The sequence below is a fragment of the Belonocnema kinseyi genome, chromosome 3 (genome assembly GCF_010883055.1).
Source record: "Belonocnema kinseyi isolate 2016_QV_RU_SX_M_011 chromosome 3, B_treatae_v1, whole genome shotgun sequence".
NCBI lineage: Eukaryota > Metazoa > Arthropoda > Insecta > Hymenoptera > Cynipidae > Belonocnema > Belonocnema kinseyi.
Window position 1 is genome coordinate 89543712 of NC_046659.1, and position 12263 is coordinate 89555974.

General features: G+C 31.6%; 1 protein-coding gene across 1 annotated transcript in view; it reads right to left on the minus strand.

Annotated features, from left to right (window-relative positions):
• Positions 1-6743: 6743 nt before the first annotated feature.
• LOC117169085 (RNA polymerase II degradation factor 1-like) overlaps positions 6744-12263 on the minus strand; it is a 33874-nt gene continuing 28354 nt past the window's right edge. Inside the window, exon 3 of the mRNA XM_033355202.1 lies at positions 6744-9995. Within this exon, the coding sequence (XP_033211093.1) occupies positions 7971-9995 (2025 nt within the window). The 3' untranslated portion in view covers positions 6744-7970. The remainder of the gene's footprint in view (positions 9996-12263) is intronic.

The window sequence follows — 12263 nt, forward strand, 5'->3', positions numbered from 1 at the left end:
GAAAAAATAAACGTGTGAATAACAACCGAGTCGACAAGATGAATATTTAGATTTCACAAGTCCAGTTTGGAAGCCCATTTACAAAGACTGGTTTTAATCAAGTGATGTTAGCTATAACCTAATTAGTATTAAATTCAATTTTTTTAATGGTACAATTAAATTCGCAGAATACGAGGCAAATACCTCTCGCTTGCTAAAAGTAGAATTAATTCTGGTTTTAAATGAACCCGAAGTTCATGATAAAAATCTTTTGGGCAATTTCCTCTTCTGTGAAACGATAATTCGTCTCATAACATAACGTATAATTATCAATAAGTGTATGCATTAAAAAATTCTTTTAATTTATTTTAAATTAATTCGAAAAAACTAAAAATTGTTTAGTGAATATTAAATCTTTTTAAAATGTTTTCAATGTGTTCATTAAGCAGAGTTTGATTACAAGCTCCACAGTATTTTAATGACTGTTTGAACAACCTTAAATAAATAACCACACCCTGATATCATTTATAATCAGAGATATAAACATACTATTTTACTTGCCTGAAAATTAAAGCAGCATTATGTAATATTATTTCTTAATGTTTATTGAATATGTTTGAAAATCCGATTGAAAGACGATTTTTATAGGTTTATGTTGTTGAATGAATGTGGTCAATTAAAAAAATCTTTACTGAGGTCACTATAACATGCATTCATATGGAGAGAAATAAAATATCATTTTCAGAGCCTTCGGCTTCCTTTCAGGGACTCAAGTCAGTACCAGTATACGTTAAAATTATTGAAATATTTCAGATCAATATGCCAATTTGCAAATATCAATTAAATTATTCAAATCATATAGAAATCACTAAAAAATGAACAACTGCTTTTCAAGATTTTTTATAATTCCGGATCGTATCCATTTCTAATTAGATGAAATTAGGTGACATCGATTTTTCTAATATAAGAAAACAGAATCTATTGTACGGCGAGTATTTCAATTTTAAAGTATATTTTTTAAACAAAATAGCTCTAATTATTAATTTTTTTATCCAACGAAAAGTACAGCAAAATTTTAAAGAAAAGCTCAAACTAGAACAGTTCTATGAAAAATATCGCTACTTCTTTTGTAGTGTCTTGTATCTTTTACGAAGCAAATTAAAAAATTACATTTTCAGGAAAAAAAAATTTTCTCGGCCACTAAAAAAGTTAAACCAATATAAAACTCACAGAGTGCCTTCCTTGTATTGGCAAAATATGTTTAAAATATTGCAAAAATAAAAAATGTCGATTGAATGTTGCATAATTGCAGATTACATTTAAGATAAAAAACCATAAAAATGCTTTATCTTACATATAAGCTAGAGAATGTCTTCGTTATAGAATTTACAATTTTAAAAAGTCGTAAAAATATAATTTGACGTTTTTGTGGAAAGCGAATTTTTTATATTTTTAAGCAAATCGTCGCCACTTTGTTCATTTTTAACTCCTTTTGCATTTAATGACGACAAGACAACTATTGCGCGCGCTACGTGTGCTATTTTTTATTATTGTCATATTTTATGAAATAAGTTGTATTGCATTGAAAATATTTAAATTATTCTAAAAAGGTATTTTTAAATAATTATGAACTCTACTTATTTATAATTTTTCTTAAAAACTTGTGAAAATCTTCCGAATATCTTGCAGTCTTCTAAAATTAGTTAAAATGCATGAAAACCCTCTGAACCTCTTAAAGTCAAAAATTGTACAAAATAAAAGGCTTTTCATGTTCAATCATGAAATTTCATGTCCTTCAAATATAGGTTTTTTAATTTTAACGCTTTGAGTTCCAAATTGATTAATCTTAAGTCATCCAATTTTTTCACTTTTAAATAAATAATAGTATTGAAATTACTGTTCAACTTAAACGCTCTGATTTACAATTTTCAAACTTTTTAAAAATGAAATTAAATAATTGTCAGCTTTTAATACTTCGCATTGAAATTATTCAAGTTTTTCAGCTTGAAAATAAAGTGTACAATTTTGATAGCTTCCACTTTGATAATTTACAATTTACAAAAAATCGGTTGTTAATTTATATAAAAATAATATTAATTACTGTGTGTTAAGGTAGCCGTTGGCCAGATAAAAACTATAAATCTGGAAAAAGTCAGGAATTTGGGGGAAAAAATCAGAAAAAAACCATTATAATTTAAGACATTTCTATAAGAGGAACTTTAAGTAACTGTCAATGACATAAAATTTGAAATATGCCAATTTTAATTTTTTTTATTTTACTCCATAAAAGATTCCGCGTTACAAGTATTACAAGATTCAGATTTTGGTTTTCAAATAATAATGATCAGGGGAATTGAAAAATTGATGAGGAAATAATTAGGGAATTTTGAAAATAAAGCTTACGCCCACCCTGATATAAAATTATTGTCAGTAATGACTTTGCTTTATTTTTCTATTTTTATTTCTATTTCATTTTTTGCTTTTCAGTTGCTTTCTCCTGACGATTATGTTTTCAATTCGAAATGTTATTATTTGTTTGAAGATTTAACAATTTTTTTTAAAGGCATCCTCTTTGGTTGAAAATTCGTTCTTTTTTAATGAAAAATTCAACTATTTTGATAGAAAATGAGGTTTTTGTTATATATTGACATTTCAATTTTGAAAACTCAACTAAAATCTTTCTTGGTTAAAAGTTAAACTATTTTTGTTGAAGTTCTACTTTCTGGAATAAACATGCAGTTGTTTCAGTATAAATATCATATGTTACGTTAAAATATTAACTATTACATTTTTTGGTAATACTTCATGTGTTAAGGGTGAAAATTTAACTATATTACGATATACCATATGATGTTTTTTGAATTATATATTATATATTAAATATATATATTATATATGAAGATCAAACTGTTTGATGCATTTGTTTTGGTAGAACTCAAATGCTTTTAATTTTAAGTTAAATTTATTTTTGCTAAAATACCGACTTTTATATTATTCGTTGAAACCAAATATTTTTGAATTTGAAAATTAAACTACTTGGTCGAAGGTTTAACATTATTACTTTGCTACAAAAGCTTTTTTCGTGTTGAGAAATTATTTTTTTATTTTAAGCTTTTGTTTTTCCAGTTGAAGATTCATCATTTCAGTTGAAAATGTATCGTCTATTAAATTTCATTTCGTGTGGTAGAAATATCATCTTTTTTGGGTTAAAATATAAAATATTATATTTTTGTTGAGAGTTTATATTTGTGGGTAGAAAATTCAACTATTTTGTTATAAATTCGGTTGTTTTTTCTGTTAAAATCTTCTATTACGTTTTTCGTTAGGAATTAATATTTTTCTGAAAAATTTAACATTTTTTGGCTGAAGCTTAATTTTTTTTTATTAAAAATTTCACCATTTGGGTCAAAATTCATCGTTGTATGTTGAAAATTCAACTATTTGGCTGAAGGTTCAACTATTTTGTTAAAAATTTGTATCTAATGCTTTAAAGGTTAAGTATGTGGTGGCAAATGCAACTGTTTGGCCAAAAGAAATTTCTAGTTCAAGATTAATATTTCTTGATTAAAAAATAACTTTTTCGGGAAAAATATATCTTCTTAAGTTTTAAAGTACGCTGTCTTCTGATACATTAGAGTTTCTAGTTAATGACTAACTTTTTAGCTAGTCAGGGAAATATCAGGGAAACGTCCAGGAATGTAGAAACTTGTTTAAATTGTTGATTAATTCAAAGTTGTACATTCAAATAAAAAAAGATAATCAGCATCTTGGTGCGTGTTTTGATAAATCTTGGGTCGAAGAAAAGAGATTTATTTATCTTCGCGTTAATTTGCGCACTAGTTCTTTCGCAACCCATTTGCTAAAGTAGATCACCATGATGTTTACTGAGTCCGCAGCGTTCTTTTAAATAAGTGGGGCGCGGTCCAGACTGGACCCAATTTCGAAGGACTCGAGAGTTGAATCGAGTGTCGAAATCTCATCCCATCGAAACATCAAGTGTAGAAATGTTTTCTCGAACTAATACAAAAATAGCTCTGAGTTGTGTTGAACTTTGCTCATTTGAATACAATACTTTTTCAGGCTTTATTTTCAGTAAGTTATCGGAAATCTCTTAAACAGTAGCACAGACATTCTCTTTTCCAAATTAAGGTTGCAGTTTAACAAACCTCATGAATTCGAATTTAAAGAAAAGGAACGTCGGGTACGTAACACATACGACATAATCTCAGAATTGGATCTGAAAATACTCAACAAATAAGTTGGGAATTTTATGTATTGTATTAAATTGTAATATTAGATTTCAATATTTCTTTGTATTTTATTATAATTCATGATATTTTGCAGTTTGCAACAGATATGGATTTCAAACTTTTGAGATTATATATATATATATATATATATATAGATTCATATCCTACATATCTTGGTGCAAATTTTTGTTAACCATTTGTCTTCAATTATCGCATTTGTTAATAAGTATCTGGATCTATATCTAGATCTGGATCTATATATTTCAGAGACAAATGCAAAAATCTTGATGGTTTTCCGATTGGGTGCTTAGTTCGTTCATAACAATTGCAGAACTATAAAAAATAACGTAATTGTTTACAAAATTGCTTAAACTAAATAATGCGCATCTACTTATTTGTTGGTTTTTTTTATTACAACATTAGTTTGTTTATAACACTTGCAAACTATAAAAAAATATGATTCTTTAACTACATTTTTAAACGGAAAATGCGCATTTACATATATCTGCGAGAAAAATCTAGAAAAAAGTTTTGAATCCATATCTGTGGCAAAATTCAATGTCGTATAATTCAAGTTCATTTTATTCGGAATATGATGATAATAGTTTACTTTGGTGACTTTTCTGAATTTTGGAGAAAACTGTTTGAAACCTTTTGCAAAATGATCTTTCTAGTCTAAAAGTGAAATATCAGTCAGGGGAGACCAAGAAACATTCCTGATTTTGTTAAATAATAAAAAAAAAATTAATTTGTTTGAATAACTGTTTTTTTTGTAACGTTTCGGATTTTTTTGCGGATTAATAATTACTTTATACTCACTTTTATATTTCTTTTACAAAACTTTTGTACTTTTCTGAAAATACGCAAAAATATTTTTTTTAATTTCTTACATTTTTTCATTCAGAATATGAATGTTTTAAAGCGGGTTAATGTTAAATATTAATAGACTTGAATTATATTAATAATTTTTAATAATTTTTTATCAATTTGCAATATGTGAATCGATGAAAAATTTCTTTAATGTTGAATAATAATAATAAATTAAAAATTTTTAATCAACAGTAATCGCTGATTAATTTTAATATTTAAAAATTGATTTTTTTAAATGTGAGAATAGTAACAATTAAAAATTAGTGTAATTAGGATTGAAATTATAATATGTTATATAAATTGTTGTTATTAAAAAATTAAAAATATTAATAAATTATTTAAAATTAAAAATGGTAATTTTTCGAGCTGGAAAACGTAAGGGGAAGTTATATAATATCCTACCACTTTGTAACCTTGAAAATTGACCAATAATTTCCATTTCTAGCACCTCAAAATACGTTAACATACGTGGAATTAACCACGGTTTTAACAGATCTAAAATAAACTTAGTTATAAACGTGATTTTTACAGATTTTTAATTTTTTGAGAGGAAAATGTGGAACTTTTTCTATTTATCATGAATGACATTTTACTTTTGGACTAGTAAGAAGATTTTTTCAAAGGTTTCAAACCATTTGTTTAAGAAAATGTTGAAGCTCCAGTATATAAAATAAATAACAATTTTTTATTCAACCTGTCTTTAAATATAGCCTATAATAAACTTCACTGAATATTCTATGTTCTAGTAAAACTCTCCGAAATATACATATCTCTTTTCCTCTTGAAAAAACAATGTCACTCTATAGTGAAAATGTAATTTATTCAACAATCCAGAACATAAAACATTCATGACAGGAAATGTTATCCCGTAAAATGGGAGTGTAACTTTTACGATAACAAAATTTTCGACTCGTAACTGGCGATTGAAATGGTATTAAAATATTCGAACCAAAATTTGAATAAACTAATACGGTTTCAAAAGGCAAGTACAGTAGAGAGCACATGCAACCTCAAAATTAAACAAAAATCTACATGAAATAAAAATTGATTATGTACTTAAACTGATAAATGGCGGATATAAATTTTGTATTGATAAATTTTCTTATTTCATATCGTTTTTTGTTTAATTTTTATAATTCAAGTTCTCGCCAGTACTTGCAACATCACAATTAAACAAAAATAGACATGAAATACCAAAATTGATTATGTACTTAAACTGATAGCTGGCGGAAATTAATTTCTCCTTACGTCTGGAAATTTAAATATGCAAAAACGATTTATGTGAATAATAGTCAGTATATTGATGTGTTTTCTATGCTATTAGATTTCATTTATAAATTTAAATAAATATAAAGCATAAATAGGTAAGTGTTTATAAATCATTATTTCATTTAAATGAAGAAAATTTGAAAGCGTATTGTCAATAAAGTTTTAAAACAGAAATTTTCGCAAAACTTTATAAATGTAGAAATCCATTTCAGAGAATGTTTAAAATATTTTTCAGACCATGCTTAAGAAATTGACGATAAATAATATTTATTACTACAGGAGTGATTTCAAAGTCATCAGTTTCAAAATCAGAAGTTTAAAATATAGTTATCTTCACTTAAGAAAATCTTCTGAAATTATAATAAGTCTTAGCAGTTTATTTTTATAAACTTTATTAGTAAAAGTCTAATATTTACAAACCGATATAAATTAATAATAGTCCAACTCAGCACCGTCGCACATACCTCTTAGATAAATTGCAAAGTATGAGCAGCATGCTCATCATAAACGTCATTTTCCATAGCCTTAATCAATAAGCTAAAAAAAAGTTGTATGAATACAAAAGTGATAATTAAAAAAAATGATTTGTGGAAAAATGACCTTTAGAATAAAGTCAAGTGATAAGTTGATTATAGGCGTGAAAGAACAAGACAAAAGAAGTACTATTAACAACTAGTAAAATTCAAATTGAATTCATACAGATTTTGAGAATATTTAGAAAAATTAAATTAAATTGATAAAAATACAGTGGCATGACCCAAAATTGGTAAAGTACATATTTTTTGTTTTGCTCAAACACAGCCGAGTTTCTTATGCGTGTATTATTACGCAACGTACAATCGTTTTTTCATATCAATAACGAAGGTGAGGCATCCTAGATTAAATAAGGGCCCATGTGCTTCATGGTAGTGTCAAGAGCCACGCGTGCGTGAAAATGAACCTGGTAATTATCTAGAATTTTATGCGCATTCGTGATAGAAGCGTAATGGCGAAAATGTAAAAATAAGTAACTCAAATTATTTAAACAAGCTCTGAATTTTACCTTAAAATCTAATACGAATAAACTCTGATTATAATACATGTATGACCTAAATTTTGATAATATTATCTCTGTCGAAATGTAATAATTTCAATAATAATACTGATTAACATATTTCCTAACTTTCAATCGTTTACCCAATTTGAGCCGAATTTCCTCGCATATACAGAAAGTTGAAAGTGAGATTTTCAAAGTTCGTTCAACATCTAATTATAAATTTAAAAATTATAGCAAAAAAGGTTCATTGTTCTCAGTCTATAAGCAAGGAACATGGATTTTAATCATCGATCCTACCATAAATTATCTCGTACAACACACAAGACGCGATAAGACTTTAAAGAAAACGAAAAAAAAGATATTTGAGGAGTAGAACAAAAACCTCGTGTTTGCTTTCTTAATTTTTTTGCATTTGCTATTTGATAGTGAGTCTATGCTGCATTACAATTTGCACTAGACTCACTTTTACCTAAACAATATGCTCCTCAATGTTAAGAGTCGAATTACAAATTTTACAAATGACGCCATACTGAAATTCGATGAGAATCATTGACATTCATAGACGCTTATTCTTGCGCTGTTGCAGAACGTCTTTGAGAAATTTGTCTATTACCATATACAGGTTCAACGGGTACTAAAAAAGTAACTTTTTCGCTCGCAACTCCTTCAACTTCCTCTTGCCTCAAAATGGGTCTGTTTTTTCGAACGGGTCTTTGACGAGGAATTACGTCTTCGTAAGCTGCATATTCAGGCCTAGCGACAGCAGTATTCCTTTGTTTCTTGAGATAGTATCCCGAGGATGTATTTTCAAGAGCATATGGCCGTTGCGTAGGTCTAGCATCTGGAACAGGCGTGACGGTATATCCGGCATTGATGAGAGTAGCTAAATCTTCCTGAGTTAGAGTCTGAACTTTGGAGCTTGGAATTCTAACGAATTGAGGGGCATGTTGCTGATCTTGATCAATGATTTCTTCAATCGTCAATGACTTGACAGGTGCTTTCTTCAGAAGGCCAGATTGAGAAACATATGTTGAGGATTGGGAGGTCTGAGGAATCTTGTGCTTATGAGCCTGGCGAGGTTGATTGATAGCTGGTTGAATATACTGTTCCGCTGAAGCGGGCATTGGTGCCTCTGACTTGGGAGCAGATCGAGGAATATAAGACGATCCGGCAGCTTGGTACTTTTGACTCTGATCATTTGTGAAGTAGCTGTTTAGGGAAGGAAGTGGTTCATTGCTGGGTAGAAGGTACTGAATAGGGGACACGTGATCGGGATCATTCTTCTTTGCCTCTTGCTGAGCCTTTGCAATCGTTTGAATTTCGCTGTTGGCCTTGGCACGTTGAGCTAGATGAGCCTTGTAGAGAACTTGAGCCTGAGCATTAGCGACAGCCTGAGCATGTTCTTGAGCGAGAATTTGGTTACGTTCAAAATTAAGAGCATTTTGATGAGCTCGCTCTTGTTGCTTCACGTGCTCTACTTGTTGAGCCTGAACCTCGCGGATGGCGTCAGAGTGGGCCTTGAACTCAGCAGCTTCCTGTGCTCTTCTTGCGGCTGCAGCTTCAGCGGTGGCTTGAGCCTTAAGTTGGGCTTGGTAAGCTGCTTCTGGGTCTTTGGGCTGTACCTGTTCCTCAATATGAGTCCTGCCAGCTTCGCTTACTTGAGCTCCCTGGTTGATCTTCTCAAGAGCAGACTGTTCCTCGAAGCGCTCTTTTACAATACGAATTTGCTCAAATGCATTTGCTTGATGTTTATTGTGAGACTCTTGAGCGATTTTTTGGAAGGCTAAGGCCTGGGCTTCTGCATTAGCTTGGGCTTGTGCGATTGCGGCTGGTGTATGCTCAACTGCACCGGCCTGGTTAGTGTACTGATATTGAGGCGCTGCTGGTCTGTAAGGCCTAGCAGGTATTTGAGGTCTTTCATACTCGGTCTGCTGGACTGGGACAACTTGATGATATTGAAGTTGCTCTCCTGCTGGCTGATAGGCTGTTAGCTGTTCTTGTGGGTACCTTGGTGCTGTTGTTTCGATATGATACTGTTCCGGTAATTCTGACTCAGTAATAGGCTTACTGTACTGAGGTTGAGCTTGAATTGGATAATTGACGAGCTGTTGCTGATGAGCGTACTGAGGAGGGGCATATTGCTGAGCTTGATTTGCTAACAGTCTCTTAGATTGAGGTACAGCTAATTTAAATTCCTGTGCTTGGTTTGCAGAAACCAACTGAAGTAGTTCTTGCTCAAAAGTTCCCAATTTCGCTTGTTCAGGATAAGCTGCAACTTGATAAGCCGAACCATCGGTAGCACTGGCTCGAAGCCTGGCACGAACTTCTGCACGATCTAGAGCGTCTTGTCTGCCCTGTATTTCAGCCTGAAGTTCGGCTTGAGCTAAAGCTTGGGGATGGAGTTGAGCTCGTGGTCTGGGATTTGCGATCGCTGGGACACGTCGATTTTGATAAGCTGTCTGAAGTTGCTGTTGCTGTCTTGCTAATGGTGATACTGGTCTCCTGGGTGGTGGTTGACTGTTTGGTGCAAATTGTTGAGTTTGGGTTTGTTGATATTGCTGCTGCACAAGGGACAGGTATTCTGGCGACAACTAAAAAAAAATTAGTTATTGTACTGAAAAATGTAAACCTGAAAGTAATAATAAGTTGTGCAGATTAAACTAATCGATACAGTTTCGTTGTAAAGCATGGTCATTGACCGTAATCTTTCCTTGTTAAATTATTGATAAATGTCGGAACTGCAGTGCACTTTCTATGTTGCGTAATTTAGAAATATCATACCTCCTCGATACATCATCCTAATTCAAGCAAAAAGCAACTAGCGCTGCACTGGAGCGTAAGAGCTTGAAAGTAAATCATGCCCGTCAAGTAGTTAACATTCACCGAGACTAGGAAGGTCTTATTAAGCATCAGCAGCGTTTAAGTTGTTTGTAAAGAACATGCTCTCTAAATTTGAATCAGAGAGAAATGGGTCACTGAATCCAATAAATGAGGATTTATACTGATGTACAGTGAAGAGTATTCGGTAATTACGAAGATTATTAAAAAATATTTTTATACATATTATTTAAGCTACAATCTTATTAAATAAAAACTTTCTGTATCAATTTATCATCCAGCAGTATGACTCATAAGAAATAGTTATATATGTATGTAGTCTAATTACGAGGGACAAAGAGATAAAGATAAAGTAACCAAAGCAAATACTAAGGAAAACCGCAATATTTTTACAACTGAAATCTTGCATTAGATAAAACGATAGTGATAACTAAAAAAGTAAAAAAGAATGCTTCCTTCGGTCGAACTTCTTGAAGTATCAGATTACATACAACTGGCCTATGACTTTCTACCTCGGTGAACTTGACTTTACGTAATTATCATCCAAGGAGACCTAATTCGCCTTGTCTACTATTGAGGCTCAATTATCTTCCGTCACAGTCCGGTGAGCTACAGGCCCGGTACGCAAACTAAAACGACAAAGAAAGCCGGAACAAATCGTCCATGATGTACAGATTATGTAGCCCGTCGGTGACGTATTCAGAAATCTCTGCGAGTAGTTAGCAAATCGCTGAGGGTTCGCTGATCCGCTTAAATGAGTCACCCGTAACGGTACGCAAGGCCGTGAGCACAAAATCGAAACTGTGTTAATATAGACGGCTTAAGACGTACGGGCGGATCTATGTTTAGTATTGGGTGTGGTTTTACCGGTTCTCGTGTCGGGGAATTAACGATTAGAACGCGAGTAAAGTCGAGTGTTATGTAATTTGCGAGTTTGCCCCAGTATATGCAATGATCTCTCGAACTTATCGCAACAAAGATCGCATGTGCTGATAAATTTGGCACCTTCGCCGGGATCCAATTATTGATCACAACGATAGATTGTCCACCTTGATTCGAGTGTTACTGTCGCGAAATATATACTTTCTGTTAATTAAAATATTAAAAAAGAAAACTGCATACTGCAATGCAAGCATGACATGTCAAATGCATTTTGCCCTGCAAGATCTTGAGAAGTGCATCTGGCAGAAAATTACATTGCTGACTAAGCGTTTTGGCAAGACAAATCACCAAAGAGTCAAAACAGATTTATAATCTGAGATGTTTTGATACATATCTCGATTGTTTCGAATTATAGTCATGAACCTGAACTCTGTAGAAGAAATCAGAAAAAACGGCTTATTCTACTTAAAAATGTAGAGTGCAGCCACTAAATAAAAAGTGTATCGATTACTACTATATATTTTTCTTTGCTTTTTCATTAGAGTTACTCAACGAGTTGATAGAATTTCTGAATGGATAATACTGAGTTAAATACACGTCACGATTCCACTTTTTATTCGATTCTTGACCTCTCTTTGTCATAGATAAACTGTCTGTAAAATTCTTTCAATACCAGTTAAGAATTTCAACTAAAAAGAATAAGCTTTCAACAATTAAGAGAGATACTTTAAAGAACAGGAAAAGGGGTGAATAGACTGAAAAATGTGAAGTCTGGATTTAGATGCTCTACTTGTAAACTAAGAGCAATAATTTTCATTTTTTCAAGCATTTGAAACACTCGTTAATTAAATTGATATATTTCATGTTCCCAGACGAAAAGAAAAACTATATATAGTTTACACATAATGGAAGAAATTATATATAATATTTCTCACTATGTATAATTTTTCCGCCTGGATGTAATGTCACATCATGTGTTAAGCCCCCTCCCTCCCCAACCATTCCTACGTCACAACTCGTCACAAAACCTATTACCCCCTCCCTAAAAATGTGACGTAGTTATTGAACAGCCCCTTATCGAAATAAGTACGTCTAATCCAAACTTTCGCCACGAATATTTTATTGAGGTGGAAGTTCGC